Source organism: Bos indicus x Bos taurus, chromosome 5 (genome assembly GCF_003369695.1).
Source record: "Bos indicus x Bos taurus breed Angus x Brahman F1 hybrid chromosome 5, Bos_hybrid_MaternalHap_v2.0, whole genome shotgun sequence".
In the NCBI taxonomy this organism is placed as follows: Eukaryota; Metazoa; Chordata; class Mammalia; order Artiodactyla; family Bovidae; genus Bos; species Bos indicus x Bos taurus.
The window spans coordinates 84,587,336-84,605,086 of NC_040080.1; the positions used below are offsets into that span (position 1 = coordinate 84,587,336).

Here is a 17,751-nt window from a genome sequence, read left to right on the forward strand (position 1 = left end):
CATAACTCCTGCAGTGGAGGCAGTCTGTGTCCTGGCATACTTGGTGCCGCCAGGGTCCCCGCAAGCCAAGCAGATGTACCACCTTCACATTCAGCTCTCACTGGGGCAGAGCTGCCACAGGCAAAAATAAAAGTCTTGTTTCTGTGCACACAGGGTCGCTCCAGTCATGTCCCATTCTTTGCAACCCTGTAGACTGTAGCCAGCCAGGTTTCTCCAGGCAAGAATACTGGAGCATATTGGCCAATACTGGTTGACATACTTTTCTAGAGCACTATATTTCCTGCTGCTCTAGCCGCCAACTCCCCTGAGTACCTGGTGCTGCCAGAACCCCTGCAACCCAAGCAGCTGCACCACCTCCACACCTGGCCTTCACAGGGGCAAACCCAAGTCCTCCAGGCCAGCCTCAGGAGCAAACCCCAGTGGAGGACCCACATGCAGAGGTGGAAATAAAGCCACAGTTGAAACCCAGGGGCAATGTGACTAAGGAAGAAGACCCAAAACCTTTCCACCAGCTGTACAAGCTGCAGATTAAATCCGCACGATCCACTGGGCAGACTTTGTGTCTACGGAATATATAAAAGGACACTGAGAGCTCCCACAAAAGAAAACACACTAGTTCTGACAGCTGTGGACATTGGAGGCAAGTACACACAGGAGTAGGATGAGATTAAAATCTGAGCTACCCCCACAGCAGGTCCAGAAACCAGCACAGTGTTGGAGGGCATCCTAGGGAGGTGAAATGGACTCCTAGCAAGGGAAAGATAAGCTTTTGAGCTTTTTTTTTTTCTCTCTCTTTTCTTAATTTTAATTTTTTAAACATTATTATTTTTCTACATCTATTCATTTGTTTGCATTTCCTACTGTTCTTTCCCCCTTGCAGTTAATCTTTAATGTATATAAATCTTCTTCATCTACCTCTATTTAACTTTTCATATCCTTTCTTTCTTTTCTTTCTTTCTTTCCCTCTCAACAAATTTCTTAAGCTTTGTTTTCACTGCTTTAATCACCACTTGGCACCTTGCTTCAGTTTTGTTTTCTAGTTTGTGCTTTAGTTAGTTTTGTTCTTAACTGGTAAATATAATTTTTGATTTCCTTTGTTTGATGGGTCAATCTACTGTACTTTATTTTTTGTGGACAGTTTTGACTTTGTTTATGGGTGAATATGTATATGTGTATATTCCATTATTATTTGGCTGATTTTCTAATTGCCACTTGCCTGGGGTTCCTCTTTAGAGTCTCACTTTGGGGTATTTGTTTTAATCTCACTTAATGCCATAACAAACCACTTGTGGAATCTTCTTTACTGACCAGAGATCAAGCCCTGAGCCTTTGAAGTGGCAGCACTGACTCCAAGACCCTTGACTACCAGAGAACTAATGCTAGGGAGTATCAAATAGAGAGAACTCATACAAAGGAAATCACTTGAATATAAGACGCAGCATCACACAACCTGTGCAGGACACCTCATCGAAACAACAAACAAAACAAAAAAACAAACCCAATCATCAGCAGACAGGATTAACACCTCACTCAGCCTTGCCCATCAGAGGAAAAACAAACAAACAAACAAACAAAAACTCAGCACAAATCTCACCCCATATGAAACTTACACAAACCACTGGACCAGCCTTAGGAAGGGAGAAACCAAAAGGAAGAAAGAATTCAACCTTGAAGACTGGGAAAAGGAGACCTCAAGCACAGTAAGTTAAAAAATAATAATAATAATGAAAAGGCAGAGAAATACTACACAAATGGAGGAACAAACTAGAAACAGAAGTCCAAGTAAATGAAGAAATAGGCAAACTACCTGAAAAAAAATTCAGAATGATGATAGTAAAGATAATCAAAAACCTTGAAAACAAATGGAGAAAATGTAAGAATCAATTAACAGAGAATTATAAGAATTAACGAATAAACATAAAGAGAGACACACAATACAATTACTGAAATTAAAAATACTCTGGAAGGAATCAATAGCAGAATATCTGAAGCAGAAGAACGAATCAGTGAGCTGGAAGATAAAATGATGGAAATAACTTCTGAAGAGCAGAATAAAGTAAAAAGAATAAAAAAAAAAAAAAAAACTGAGGATTGTCTCAGAGACTTCTAGGACAATATCAAACACACTAACATTTAAATTATAAGAACTCCAGAAGATGAAAAGGAAAAGAAAGAGTATGAGAAAATTTTTGAAAAGATTATACTTGAAAATTTCCCCAACATGGAAAAGGAAATAGTCAATCAAATCCAAGAGGCACACAGTCCCATAGAGGATAAACCCAAGGAGAAACAAGCCAAGACACAAACTAATCAAACTAACAAAGACTAAATACAAAGAAAGAATATTAAAAGCAGCAAGGGAAAAGCAACAAGTAACATACAAGGGGAACCCCATATGCTTAACAGCTGATCTTGCAGCAGAAACTCTCTAGGAGGAAATTCAGGATATATTTAAAGTACTGAAAGGGAAAAAATCTACAACCAAGATTACTCTTTCCTGGCAAGGATCTTACTGAAAATTGATGGAGAAATAAAAAGCTTTTCAGACAAGCAAAAGCTAAGAGAATTCAGTACCACCAACCAGCTTTACAACAAATGTTAAAAGGGGTTAATATAAAGAAGAAAGGAAGGAAGAAAAGAAGGAAGGAGGAGAGGGAGGGAGGGAGTAGGAAAGACAGAGTAAGAGAGGGAGGGAGTGGTAAGGCAGGAAGGAATAAAACAGTTCTCCTGTTGTCTTCTGGTGTGGATTATTAGTGTCTCTAATGCCAAAAAGCTGCTTTTCAGATGGACTAAGATTTTTTTTCCTGTTCAGAAAATTTAAAATTTTAAAACCAGTTAACTGCTTAAAAAAAAAAAAAAAAAAAAAAAAAAAGGCTTTCTGCAGAAAATATCTTTATGGTATTCTTACCCATAAAAATAACAATTAGATTATGTATCTAATAAGTAATTCAAAAGTAGTAAAAGTTTAAAAGCACTGAATTTGAAGATAGGAGACATGAATTTGTACCCTAGGCTTACTGTTTGCTATCTAAATAACTGATTTAGGGGAAAATCATTTTATTTCCAAGATCTTCAGTTTTCTTAATCACAAAACAAGAGATTATAATAATCATAGGACTGCTAGATGAAATAAACTGTTGTATATGTAAAGCTTTCTAAACATTTCTTAACAACAATATGGTTATTAGTTGTTCTTTTTGTTTTTTATATTTTCCCTACTGACAAATAATATAAGAAGAAAAAAGAAGACAACAGAGAAAAGATAGAGAAATTGCATGTTTTCATTTAAGATTTATGCTCACATTACTTTGTACATGGGCTACAGTTCACTGAAATGCATAAATAAAAAGAAAGTAGAAAAGTTAGAATGAATTAAAAAGATGGAAATAGGGTGAGAGGAGACAGTGTTTCTTTTGATGTGACAGATTCAAAAAAAACAAACAGGCATTTGAACTGGATATCTAATTATAATAGTTTATGTTTGAGGTGTGGCATGATTGGCACATTGCAAATGCTAACCAAATGTTTATTAAGATTTTAATCTTCATGTTCATTTATGTCAAGTGGCATTTATTTAAACAACTTCTGCATGCCAAACATTTGATGTTCAAGTCCACTGGTTTGAAAATTATAGTTAGTATTCAAATCATAGGTGAACACAGAGTATTCAGTAAAAGCAACGGTAGATATGGGAAATTTTCTGGGATTTGTGGTCCTTCAAGTATGCATGCCATTCCTTTCTTTGCACTACTCAAAATAATTCTTAAAGGAAAATATATAACAATTTAAAACAACTGAATCAATTCTAGCTATAAAAAGCCTACAAGACAATTAGACTTTCTTATATTGTTAATCAGTTCAACACTTTTCTTGCATAATTCTTTAGTGATAAGGTAGCCTAAAGGTGGGGCTTCCCAGGTGGCGCTAGTGGTAAAGAACCACCTGCCATTGCAGGAGACCATAAGAGATGCAGGTTTGATCCCTGAATCAGGAAGATCCCCTGGAGAACGTGGTAACCCATTCCAGAATTCTTGTCTGAACAATCCCATGGACAGAAGAGCCTGGCAGGCTACAGTTTATAGGATCTCAAAGAGTCGGACACTACTGAAGGGACTTTGCATGTATGCTGCCTTTTAAAGGTGCCCGTCTGTTCAGCATATCTAGGTATTTCAAACCACCAATAAACAAATATTTCTTAAACTCTAAATTGCCAGCTCTATTTAGAAGTTTTAGAGAATTAAATAAAAATAAACAGTCTGTGATCACAAAACACTTATAGATGGTAGAAATATATACAAACGCACATGTATGAATGAATGATGTATGAATCCCTTGACAATTAACATGGCATACACTAAAGTATATTACAACTGGACAACTGGATATAAATCAGTTAAGAACAAAGTATTAATTCTTCAGTCAGATAAAATAAAAAATAGAGTGAGAAATTAAGTCCATGTGCACATAATTCATCCAAAGAAAAAATAAAAATTAGGCACTCTAGAACAATTAAATGAGACCAAAAAGAAACAGGTGTGTCTGTCACATTGTATTAGTTTTCTAGGGCTAGAATAATAAGGCATCACAAACAGGTAGCTTAAGTGGCAGAGATTTATTGTCTCATAATTTTATAGCCCAACATTCCAAAATCAAGGTGTCAGAGGTTTGGTTCTTTCTTAGGGCTGAGAAGGAGAATTTGCTTCATGCTCCTCACCTTGCTTCTGGTACTTTTCTGGAAATTTTTGGTGCTCCTTGGCTTGTAGGTGCATCAACCAATGTCTGCCTCTATGTTTATACGACAGTCTTCCCGTGTGTCCATGCCAAAATTTCTTCACTTTATAAGGACAACAGTTCAAATTGGAGTAGGGTTCTACAACTTTCCAGTATGACTTCATCTAAACTAAACATCTAGTCACATTTGCAACAGCCCTATGTCCAAATAAGTTCCCATTCTGAGGTACTACAGGTTAGGACTTCAACACAGGAATTTTTGAGAGGCACAAGTCAACCCATAACACAGATAAAACATCATGAGCAAAGAAAAAGATGAAAATAGTAGACATGACTTGCTATGGATTAATGGATAAAGAGCTATGTAGGACCAGGCAACACAAAGCTTGGATATCTTGGTAAAGGAGTTAGGGCTTGATGTGTTGAGCAACAAGAAGGCACCATGGCCTCTCAAGTAGAAGAAATGAATTTTGTAAGCCTTAATGGTCCTGCTTGGGTAGGAGAGAGAGACACTAGAGACAGAATGACTAAACAGAAGGTGACATGAATTAAAAAAAGAAAATTATATCTGGCATCAGCAGTCAGAATGAAAAAGATAAGATGAATATGAAAAAAATTGGTCCATTAGCAAGGGGTTATTCTTTTAGGGGGTTCAGATTTTCTATATTTTCATCAATTTGAAGAAATAAATCACAAGCTTCCTTTCATTAATATGGCATCAATTGCCAATTTTGGTAAATATATGTGATATGCAGCTATATACATGACTCATCTATGCAGAAGCGTTTTCCTGTTCCTAGCATAATGCCAAAAGCTTGGATAGAAACAATACCAGCAAATTTAAGGGGTATGGGAAGCAAAAATAAGCTTCTTCATCATAATGCACTATTGGGCTGACAAAAGCTGGCACTAATTATGCACTGAAGAGAGAAACTTACCAAATAAATGACTTCTGAAAACAATATCTAAAATTGAATGTCAAGATGATCCTAAAGACTATACTTTCAGGGATCATTTCTTATACCATGTTCATGGATTGGAAGAGTCATTATAGTGAAAATGAGTATACTACCCAAAGCAATTTATAGATTCAATGCAATCCCTATCAAGCTACCAATGGTATTCTTCACAGAGCTAGAACAAATAATTTCACAATTTGTATGGAAATACAAAAAACCTCGAATAGCCAAAGCAATCTTGAGAAAGAAGAATGGAACTAGAGGAATCAACCTACCTGGCTTCAGGCTCTACTACAAAGCCACAGTCATCAAGACGGTATGGTACTGGCACAAAGACAGAAATATAGATCAATGGAACAAAACAGAAAGCCCAGAGATAAATCCACGCACATATGGACACCTTACCTTTGACAAAGGAGGCAAGAATATACAATGGATTAAAGACAATCTCTTTAACAAGTGGTGCTGGGAAAACTGGTCAACCACTTGTAAAAGAATGAAACTAGAACACTTTCTAACACCATACACAAAAATAAACTCAAAATGGATTAAAGATCTAAACGTAGGACCAGAAACTATGAAACTCCTAGAGGAGACCATAGGCAAAACACTCTCCGACATACATCACAGCAGGATCCTCTATGACCCACCTCCCAGAATATTGGAAATAAAGCAAAAATAAACAAATGGGACCTAATTAAACTTAAGAGCTTCTGCACAACAAAAGAAACTATAAGCAAGGTGAAAAGACAGCCTTCAGAATGGGAGAAAATAATAGCAAATGAAGCAACTGACAAACAACTAATCTCAAAAATATACAAGCAATTCCTACAGCTCAATTCCAGAAAAATAAATGACCCAATCAAAAAATGGGCCAAAGAACTAAATAGACATTTCTCCAAAGAAGACATACAGAAGGCTAACAAACACATGAAAAGATGCTCAGCATCACTCATTATCAGAGAAATGCAAATCAAAACCACTATGAGGTACCATTTCACGCCAGTCAGAATGGCTGCGATCCAAAAGTCTATAAGCAATAAATGCTGGAGAGGGTGTGAAGAAAAGGGAACCCTCTTACACTGTTGGTGGGAATGCAAACTAGTACAGCCACTATGGAGAACAGTGTGGAGATTCCTTAAAAAACTGGAAATAGAACTGCCTTATGATCCAGCAATCCCACTGCTGGGCATACACACCGAGGAAACCAGAAGGGAAAGAGACACGTGTACCCCAATGTTCATTGCAGCACTGTTTATAATAGCCAGGACATGGAAGCAACCTAGATGTCCATCAGCAGATGAATGGATAAGAAAGCTGTGGTACATATACACAATGGAATATTACTCAGCCATTAAAAAGAATACATTTGAATCAGTTCTAATGAGGTGGATGAAACCAGAGCCTATTATACAGAGTGAAGTAAGCCAGAAAGAAAAACACCAATACAGTATACTAATGCATATATATGGAATTTAGAAAGAGGTAACAATAACCGTGTATACGAGACAGCAAAAGAGACACTGATGTATAGAACAGTCTTATGGACTCTGTGGGAGAAGGAGAGGGTGGGATGATTTGGAAGAATGGCATTGAAACATGTATAATATCATATATGAAACGAGTCACCAGTCCAGGTTCGATGCATGATACTGGATGCTTGGGGCTGGTGCACTGGGATGACCCAGAGGGATGGTATGGGGAGGGAGGAAGGAGGAGGGTTCAGGATGTGTAACACATGTATACCTGTGGTGGATTCATTTTGATATATGGCAAAACCAATATAATATTGTAAATTAAAAAAAAAAAGATGATCCTAAAGTAGTAGTTGATAATATAATGTCAAGAGAAAGTATAGTCAAAACATCAAAAGTTCTCACAATTTTCAGTTTAAAGTGAAAACAGGTAGCAAAGAATCATTCTGAAAAACACAATGTCCAACATAATTTCGGCAAATCTATAGGTTATATGTATTGACAAGAGACAAAATGAAGAGGAAAGTACTAAAAAAAAGTTGGTAACACTCTACAAGGAATGAAGGACACTGAATGGATGAAGATGGATAAATAATTTTTAAAAGAGAAATATGATAAACATATGGTTCATAAGAAACATAAAACAGGGCAATATGCTCTCAGATATTTTAGATCTTTAATATACAAAAGATGGACAAGCCATCTAGTCATAAAATCTTAATTCAAGCCATGTTTGTAAGTATCTAAGGAATTGCAAAACTCTTTCAAAAACAGGAAGCTTCCCTGTTAGCTCAGGTGGCAAAGGATCTGTCTGCAATGCAGGAAACCCCAGTTCAATTCCTGGGTCAGGAAGTAACCCTGGAAAAGAGATAGGCTACCCAATCCAGTATTCTTGGGCTTCCCTGGTGGCTCAGATGGTAAAGAATCCACCTGCAATATGGGAGACCTGGGTTCAGTCCCTGAATTGGGAAGATCCCCTGAAGGAGGGTGTGGCAATCCACTCCAATATTCTTGATTGGAAAATCCCCATGGACAGAGGAGCCTGGTGGGCTATAGTCCACAAAGAATCAAACATGACTGGGAAGCACATCATCTGCATGGCTGAAACACTGGGGGTTGGTGTAGACAGTACAGAAAAGGAAAAAACAGGGTGGGAAAGAAACACCCTTCCTTAGCTCCACTGCCCCTTAAACTATTGCTCTCTCTTTCTTCTTTCTTTCATAAGCAAACATCTGGAATATGTTCTCTTCCTTCATCATATCATTTTTTTCCCATTGTGCAATATTGAATATACTCTAAACTGGCTTCTTTCATCACCATTGCACCAAAATCTCCATGGCTGATGTCCTCAGGAGCATTCTTAAAGTTCACCACAAAGGACGGCGTTCAGTCTTCATCCTTCTCAATCTCTCAGAACATTCTACTTTATTGAAATACTCTCTTTTCCTTGGTTTCTGTGACACCACCTCTTCTTCTCTCATTTTCAGCCATGAAAATTTTCTGTCTCCATCACCAAATCTTCTTTATAAAATGCTCAAATACTAGGGTTTTTCAAAATTCTCTAGGTAATTTCTACCATTTATATGCCCCCAAATCCCAAATGCTATGTATAATTTAACCTTCTCTGAACTTCACACTGAAGCATAATTCAACTGGTACTCTCCTGTCCCTCAGGCACACTAACCTGACATGAAGATTTTTCTACCAAACACTTGCCTATTTTCAGGCCAGAAAATTGAGTAGCAACCTTGAAACCTCTCTACTTATTATCTACTATCACCAATTAATTAACAGGACTGGCTTTATCTCACAAACACTCAAATACACCCACATCTCCATCTCTATTTTTACTGCAAGCCACTGCTGTCTTGCGTCCACTGGTTGCCCACATCCAGTCTTACCCTCATTCAGCCTGAAGCAGAAGTAATTATCTAAAACACCACTGTGACCAGGGCATTCCTCTGCTTAAAACTTTTCCTTGACTCTCCCTTGTTCTTAGCACAAAACCTGTAGTCTACTGTGGCCTTCAAGGGTCTGCTTCCCATCATTAACCTCATCAGGCCTCTTCCTGTTCTCTGCCTTCCTTCATTTATTACAAATAATTTTTATCTTAAGGCCTTTAGCCATTGTGATTCCCCCTCTTTCCCACTTACTTATGTCCATAACTGATTTTTACTTAATCTTCACACATCAGAGAAAAACTTATTCAAACATGACCACCCACCCAGATCAGAAACCCTGTTAACCTATTTTTCTTTCAGGCCACTTGCCACATATATAATTAAATGCTGTTTGGTGCAATGATCTTCCTTGCCGGAGAGAATATCAGTTAAGTGCTCCTTATTTACTGCTTCACCTCTAGACTAGACTGGGACAAAATAAGTATTCAATAAATATTTGTCAAATGAATAAATGAATAAATTTTAACAGTGATTTTTAATCCTGATCAAGAAAAATATAGTAAGAATAAATAATCTCAATTAGTTGTATTATTAAAACAGTACCACAGTTCAGTCACTCAGATTAAGCAAATAAAATTTATTTTAAAAACTTACCACGTTTATTTGTGTACATAATGGGAAGTCTAATTTCTTAGAGAACAAGGATTCTATAAGACCAGCTGATAGACAACATGCATAGTTGCATAAAAAATTTTAAAAGCTACTTCTAGTGAGTTAAAATATCCTTAATGGGATACCCTTGGCCCCACAGGCAGCCATAATGGGAGGAAGCCCACAGCCAGCAGGAGGAACCAGTCCGAAGACCCCCAGCTCCTGTATTCCAGCCATGCCAGAACTCACCCTTGTCCAACAGTGGCAAGCAGCCTTGGCATAGGGCAGGAACTGGCAAGCAGCCTTGGCACAGGGCAGGAACTAGCAGCGACTGGGCAGGGTGCTAGCTTTGCCTAAGAGTGTACCAACAGTTGTTGCTTTGTCACAACAAAACGCCCAAGGCAATCCACACAGCAGGGCACACTCCTAGAACACAACTGACCTACCTAATACTTAGAAATAAACACAGAATTAGGCAAAATGAGGAAACAGATGAACATATTCCAAAGGAACAAGACAAAACCCCAGAAGAACTATATGAAGTGGAGATAACTGTCTACCCAGAAAGAGTTCAAGGTAATGATTATAAAGATGATCAATGAACTCAGGAGAAGAATGGATGAACACAGTTAAAAGGTTAGCAAAGAGCTAGGGAATATGAAGAAGAACTAAACAAAGCTGAAGAGTACAATAACTGAAATTAAAAATACATTAGAATCTAGGGATATGCAGTATATTAGATGATGCAGAGGAATAGATCAGTGAACTGGAAGACAGAGTAGAGGAAATTACACAAACTGAAGAGAAATAATTTTTTTTAAAACTGAGGAGAGTTTAAGAGAATTCTAGGACAACATCAAGTGTACTAACATTTGCATTTTAGGGGTTGTGGAGTCCCAAACAAGATAAACTCAAAGAGGTCCACAAAAAGACACTTTATAAATACAATGGCAAAAGTTACAGAAAAAAAGAGAAACTTAACAGCAATAAGCTACTAGTTACAAATAAAGGAACTTCCATAAGAGCACATGCTGACTTTCCAGCAGAAATTTTGCAGGCCACAAGGGAATGGCACAATATATTCAAACTGATGAAGAGAAGGTACCTACAACCAAGAACACTCTATTTAGCAAGGCTATCAAGCAAAAGCTAAAATGCTTCAACACCACTAAATTGGTTTTACAAGAAATGTTAGAGACTACCCTAAGCAGAAAAGATTACACAACTAGAAATACATTAATTATTTTTAAAAAGTTTCTTTAGTAAAGGCAAATATACAATAAAGGCAGTATATCACCACTGATAAATTTAATATAAAGGCTAAAAGACAAAAATGTAAAATGATCTATAGCCACTAAAGTATTTAAGGGATAGACAAAACGAAAAGATGAAAAATGTAATGTCAAAAAACATTAAACAGGGTGCAAAGAGTAAAAATGAAGGGTTCTTAAAATGTGTTCATGCTTAAGAGATCAACTTAAAATAATATATATACATACATATACACTGTTATATTTAAATCTCATGAAAACCATAAATCAAAAGTCTATAGTAGATAGACACATTCAAAAAGAAAGAATCCAAAGATAACACTAAAGATAGTCATCAAATCACAAGGAAAGAGGGCAAAAGTAGAAGAACAAAAAAGACCAACAAAAATAGCTGGAAAACAATTTTTTAAATGTCAATAAGTATATACTTATTACAAATAACATTAAATGCAAATGGCCTAAGTGCTGCAATCAAAAGTCATAGAGTGGCTGAATGTATTAAAAAGTAAGACTCATATATATGAATTCCTATAAGACTCACTTCAGATTTAAAAGTCACACACAGACTGAAAGTGAAGGGATAGAAAAGTATTCCATGCAAACAAAAACACAAAGCTGGGGTAGCAGTATTTGATAAGGCAAAATAGACTTTAAAACAAAGACTATAACAATAAACAAGAGGAAATCACTTAATGTCCACATAGTAGGCCACTAAACAAATCTCAGATTAAATTTAAGAAGACTAAAAGCATATCAAGCAACTTTTCCAACCAAAGGGTCTGAGATTAGAAATCAACAAGAAAAAAACTGGAAAATATACAAGCTCATGAAGGCGGGGAAAAAAAAGTTAAAACAAGGGGGAAAAAACGCCTAGAGACAAATAAAAGTAGAAATACAACAGTTCAAAATCTATGGACCCAGCAAAAGCAGCTCTAAGAGAGAAGTTTATAGCAATACAAGCTTACCCCAGGAAATAAGAAAAATCTCAAATAAACATCCTAACCTTATACCTAAAGGACCTAGAGAAAGAAGAAACAAAGCACAAAACAGACACTAGATCAATGGAACAAAAGAGAAAGCCCAGAAATAAAACCATACTTATATGGTCGATTTATCTGTGAATAAGGAGGCAAGAATATAGAAAAAGGAAAGATAGCCTCTTCAACACATGTTGCTGGGAAAACTGGACAGCTACATGCTGAAGAATCAAACCAGACAATAGTAAATCCCCTACATATGAACCTTCAAGTTGCAATCTTCCGAAGATGCAAATGTTCACATGTCCAATCATGTCGTTAGTTCATGTGTTTGGTGTACATTGTCACATGCATGCATCCTCTACAGCTGGTTGTGCTTTTGTGTACTTTACTAGCAGTACTGCATAGAATACAGTAGTACAATATTTTTATTTCAATCCCAGTATGTCCAGAAGCAAGCATAGAACAGCAGTGATGTAGCTGGTACTGCTAAGAAGCACCCAGTGATAACAATGGAAATAGAAGTGAAAATAATTGAGAGAGTGGTGTGACAAGAGGAAGAAGAAGCAACTGAAGAAACAAAGAGACGCATAATGCAGGAAATGGCAAGGAGATTTTCTTTATTCGAGGAGACACTGTTAGTTTTTGAGGCACAGGGCCGGATGTAGAAAAGTACATGAAGGCTGGAGCAACCATTCATGATGCAATCCAATGGTACTTATGACCAGAAAAAAAGAGCTACTACGTAGACATCACTGGATCATTTATTCAAGAGGACAGATAGAACTGAATCCAGCAAGGAACCAGAACCTGTGCCAACAATGTCAGGCATGAGTGAAATTGCAGCTTGCCCTCTATTTTGTATTGCCGATGATCCTTCAGCTCTACCATCTCTTACCTCCTCTCCCTCTTCCAGTCAGTAACTCTTCTTCCCTGTTCATTCGATGTCAGCCCCTCCATGCCAGCTGTTGTACCCTACTCTGTACTTTTCAAGGTACTGCACTGTAAGATTAAAAGTGTTTTCCTTATTTTTTGTGTTTGTTTTTTATGTATTATTTGTGTGAGAAGTATAAACCTATTACAGTACAGTACTATACAGCCAATTGTGTTAGTTGGGTACCTAGGCTAACTATGTTGGAATTATGAACAAATTCAACTTATAAACGTGTTCTTGAAATGAAACTTGTCCATACGTAGGGAACTTATTGTACTTTCTCACACCATATAACAAGTAAACTCAAAATGGGTTGAAGGTTTAAATGAAATACCTGAAACTATAAAACTCCCAGAAGAAAATATAGACAGTACACTCTGCGATATTAGTCTTCAAAATTTTTTGGACCTATCTCCTTATGTAAGAGAAAGAAAAGCAAAAACAGAAATGAGAATGGGAAATTAAAAAAAATAGAAATGGGAGTGAATCAAGCTAAAAAGATTTTGCAGAGCAAAGGAAACCATCAACAAAACAAAGAGCCTACTTAATGGGAAAAGATAATTGCAAATAACATGTCTAATGAGGGGCTAATATCCAAAACATACAAAAACTCATTCATGTACTATGAATGAGGGGAATCGCTTAATACAAGCTTATTAGACAACCGAGCGGCTTGGAGGTTCCCCACTAGACCTTTCAATAAGGCTTAATCAACCAAGTAAGACCCTGATGAGGCTGGCAATTAGACTTACTGTATTTTTAAATGGAGTTGCTGAGTTTTAAAATGTTAAAGTGCTATTTCAACACGGTGATGACAAAGTCAGAGATGCTGTTGTGACCACAAAAAAAAAAAAAAAGAATACGCTAGCGGGAATGGTCAATTTAAAAAGTGAATACCAATTTTTAAGGCAGAGAAAATCTATTGAAAACTAAGAGAAACAACAGAAATTGAACTCATTGGAAAAGACCCTGATGCTGGTAAAGATTGATGGAAGGAGAAGGCAATGACAAAGGATGAGACAGTTGGATGACATCACCAACTCAATGGATGTGAGTTTAAGCAAACTCAAGGAGACAGTTAAGGACAAGGAAGCCTAGCAAGCTGCAGTCACAAAAAGTCATACACAACTTACTGACTGAACAAGGGCCAATAAATCATTATATAACTAAATATGATCTCTAGGGACTGATGGCATTGATTCTAAACATTTGGAAAGGGTAAGACCAGAAGCTTCCAAGTGTCCAAATACCACCACACCACTGTTCTTACCTGCAAGACCCACTAGCTAGTCACACAATTAATGAAATGATTCAAATATGTGCCTTGGGGAAGTTATATATTACTCAGTTCAGTCACTCAGTTGTGTCCAACTCTTTGCGACCCCATGAATGGCAGCATGCCAGGCCTCCCTGTCCATCACCAACTCCTGGAGTCCATCCAAACCCATGTCCATTGAGTCAGTGATGCCATCCAACCATCTCATCCTCTGTCGTCCCCTTCTCCTCCTGCCCTCAATCTTTCCCAGCATCAGGGTCTTTTCCAAGGAGTCAGCTCTTCACATCAGGTGGCCAAAGTATTGGAGTTTCAGCTTCAACATCAGTTCTTCCAATGAACACCCAAGACTGATCTCCTTCTACACCTCTTGTAATTCTAGGGTCTTCACAAACAATCAAAGCTGCAGCATTTGTGGATGCCCAGGCCTTCTCACTGTATCTGGACTCTTTCAATGAGGGAACAAACTACCTGAGATATTCATTAGGATTTCAAATAACTAGGAAACTGCTTACTCCATCGGAGCTATTTACTAAATACCACAGAGCATGAATACAACCACTGAGATTACTGACAGCAGCAAAACAAAAATGGTGTGGGCACTTCATCTTCCCGTTAATTGACTGTCTTTGTTATACAATACTGCCTGCAAAAATCTGACTACAATCCTAACCGCAAGCTACAGTAATCATGTCAATATGTGAACTATCTGAATATCTAATTATAAAAAAAGAAGGCAATTTCACAGTGGAAGCATTGTCCTAATTCAAGAAACCTAGCTATATTAACTTATTAGACTGACATAGCAGAAAGATGAAAAACTTTAATTTGAAAGATAATTATTTTTAGCTGATTAATATGCTTCAAATTAAATTCGCTGCTTTTAATGGGCCTATCAATTTGACAACCTGGGAAATTAATAAATTTTGCATGCAGTAATTCTAGGAAATTTATACAGCCAAGCTACACTTCATTACAAGGCTTACCTTCACAGTAGGCATTGTCTTCTCGAAGAGCCCTAAAACCGTCTCGACAGCTACAAACAGCTCTGTCATTCAGATTTCTGCAGACAGAATTCTCCATGCAGTTATGCCTTTCAGAGCAAAAGTCATAACCTACAGGAAAAAAGAAATTATTATGGTAAATGAACTCATAACAAAGCAAAAGCATTTGTCTCTTAATATCTTTCTTTTATTTAGAAGCTATATTTTCTTACACAATTATGTTGATATCTTCATCCAATGTTTATAGAACCACATGTTAATTGCAATAAAAAGTTTTTTTAGTGTATTTAACTCCATTAAGAGTTAACTGAAGGAGGTCACCATTAACCCCACCAGAACTTACACAGGACTGGGGAAACAGACGGTTGGAGGGCACAAACAGAACCTTGTGCACCCCAGGACCCAGCAGAAAGGAGCAGTGACCCCACAGGAGACTGACCCAGACTTACTTGTGAGTGTCCAGGAGTCTCAGGCGGAGGCATGGGTCAGCAGTGGCCTGCTGCAGGGTTGGGGGCACTAAGTGCAGCAGTGCCTGCATGGGACCTTTTGAAGGAGGTCGCCATTATCTGCTTTACCTCCACCATAATTTGGTCTGAGGTCATACAACAGCAAGGGAACAAAGCCCCGCCCATCAACAGAAAATTGAATTAAAGATTTACTGAGCATGGCCCTGCCCATCAGAACCAAACCTAGTTAGTCTCTCCCATCAGGAAGCTTCCATAACCCTCTTATCCTTATCCATCAGAGGGCATACAGAATGAAAACCACAATCATAGAAAATTAATCAAACTGATCACATGAACCACAGCCTTGTGTAACTCAACAAAACTATAAGTCATGACCTGTAGGGCCACCCAAGACAGAAGGGTCATGGTGGAGAGTTCTGACAAAACATGGTCCACTGGAGAAGGGAATAGCAAACCACTTCAGTATTCTTGCCTTGAGAACCCCATGAGCAGCATCAAAAGACAAAAAGAGAGGACACTGAAAGATGAACTTCCTTGGGTGCCCAATATGCTACTGGAGATTAGTGGAGGAATAACTCCAGAAAGAATGAAGAGATAGAGCCAAAGCAAAAAGAACACCCAGTTGTGGATGTGACAGGTGATGGAAGTAAAGTCCGATATTGTAAAGAGCAATATTGCATAGGAATCTGGAATGTTAGGTCCATGAGTCAAGGGGAACTGGAAGTGGTAAGACAGGAAATGGTAAGAGTGAACACCAACATTTCGGAATCAGTGAACTAAAATGGACTGGAATGGGTGAATTTAACTCAGATGACCATTATATCTACTACTGTGGGGAAGAATCCCTTAGAAGAAACGGAGTAGCCATCACAGACAACAAAAGAGTCCAAAATGCAGTACCTGGATGCAATCTCAAAAATGACAGAATGATCTCTGTTCATTTCCAAGGCAAATCATTCAATATCACAGTAATCCAAGTCTATGTCCCAACCAGTAATGCTGAAGAAGCTGAAGTTGAATGGTTCTGTGAAGACCTACAAGACCTTCTAGAACTAACACCCAGAAAAGATGTCCTTTTCATTATGGGGGACTGGAATGCAAAAGTAGGAAGTCAAGAGATACCTGGAGTAACAGGCAAATTTGGCCTTGGAGTATAAAATGAAGAAGGTCAAAGGCTAACAGTTTTGTCAAGAGAATGCACTGGTTGTAACAAACACCCTCTTCCAACAACACAAGAGAAGATTCTATACATGGACATCACCAGATGGTCAACACATTTTGAAATCAGATTGATTATATTCTTTGCAGCCAAAGATGGAGAAGCTCTACACAGTCAGCAAAAACAAGATCAGGAGTTGACTGTGGCTCAGATCACAAATTCCTTATTGCCAAATTCAGACTTAAATTGAAGAAAGTAGGGAAAACCACTAGACCACTCAGGTATGACCTAAATCAAATCCCTTATGATTATACAATGGAAGTGACAAATAGATTCAGTGGATTAGATCTGATAGAGTGCCTGAAGAATTATGGATGGAGGTTCATGACATTGTACAGGAGGCAGTGATCAAGATCATACCCAAGAAAAAGAAATGCAAAAAGGCAAAAAGTTGTCTGAGGAGGCCTTACAAACAGCTGAGAAAAGAAAACACAAGAAAGGCAAAGGAGAAAAGGAAAGATATACTCATTTGAATGCAGAGTTCCAAAGAATAGCAAGGAGATATAAGAAAGCCTTCCTCAGTGATCAGTGTAAAGAAATGGAGGAAAGCAATAGAATGGGAAAGACTAGAGATTTCTTCAAGAAAATTAGAGATACCAATGGAACATTCCATGCAAAGATGGGCATAATAAAGGAAGAAATGGTATGGACCTAACAGAAGCAGATGATATAAAGAAGAGGTGGCAAGAATACACAGAAGAACTATACAAAAAAGATCTTCACAACACAGATAACCACGATGGTGTGATCACTCAGCTACAGCCAGATATTCTGGAATGTGAAGTCAAGGGGGCCATAGGAAGCATCACTGCAAACAAAGCTAGTGGAAGTGATGGAATTCCAGTTGAGCTAATTCAAATCTTAAAAGATGATGCTGTGAAAGTGCTGC

General features: G+C 37.7%; 1 protein-coding gene across 3 annotated transcripts in view; it reads right to left on the reverse strand.

Annotated features, from left to right (window-relative positions):
* The window catches only part of NELL2 (neural EGFL like 2), a 462,863-nt gene that overhangs the window by 192,475 nt on the left and 252,637 nt on the right, over window positions 1-17,751 (reverse strand). For all 3 annotated transcript variants that reach the window (XM_027542640.1, XM_027542641.1, XM_027542642.1), the window contains exon 13: window positions 15,159-15,287. In XM_027542640.1, coding sequence (XP_027398441.1) covers window positions 15,159-15,287 — 129 coding nt within the window. The remainder of the gene's footprint in view (window positions 1-15,158; window positions 15,288-17,751) is intronic.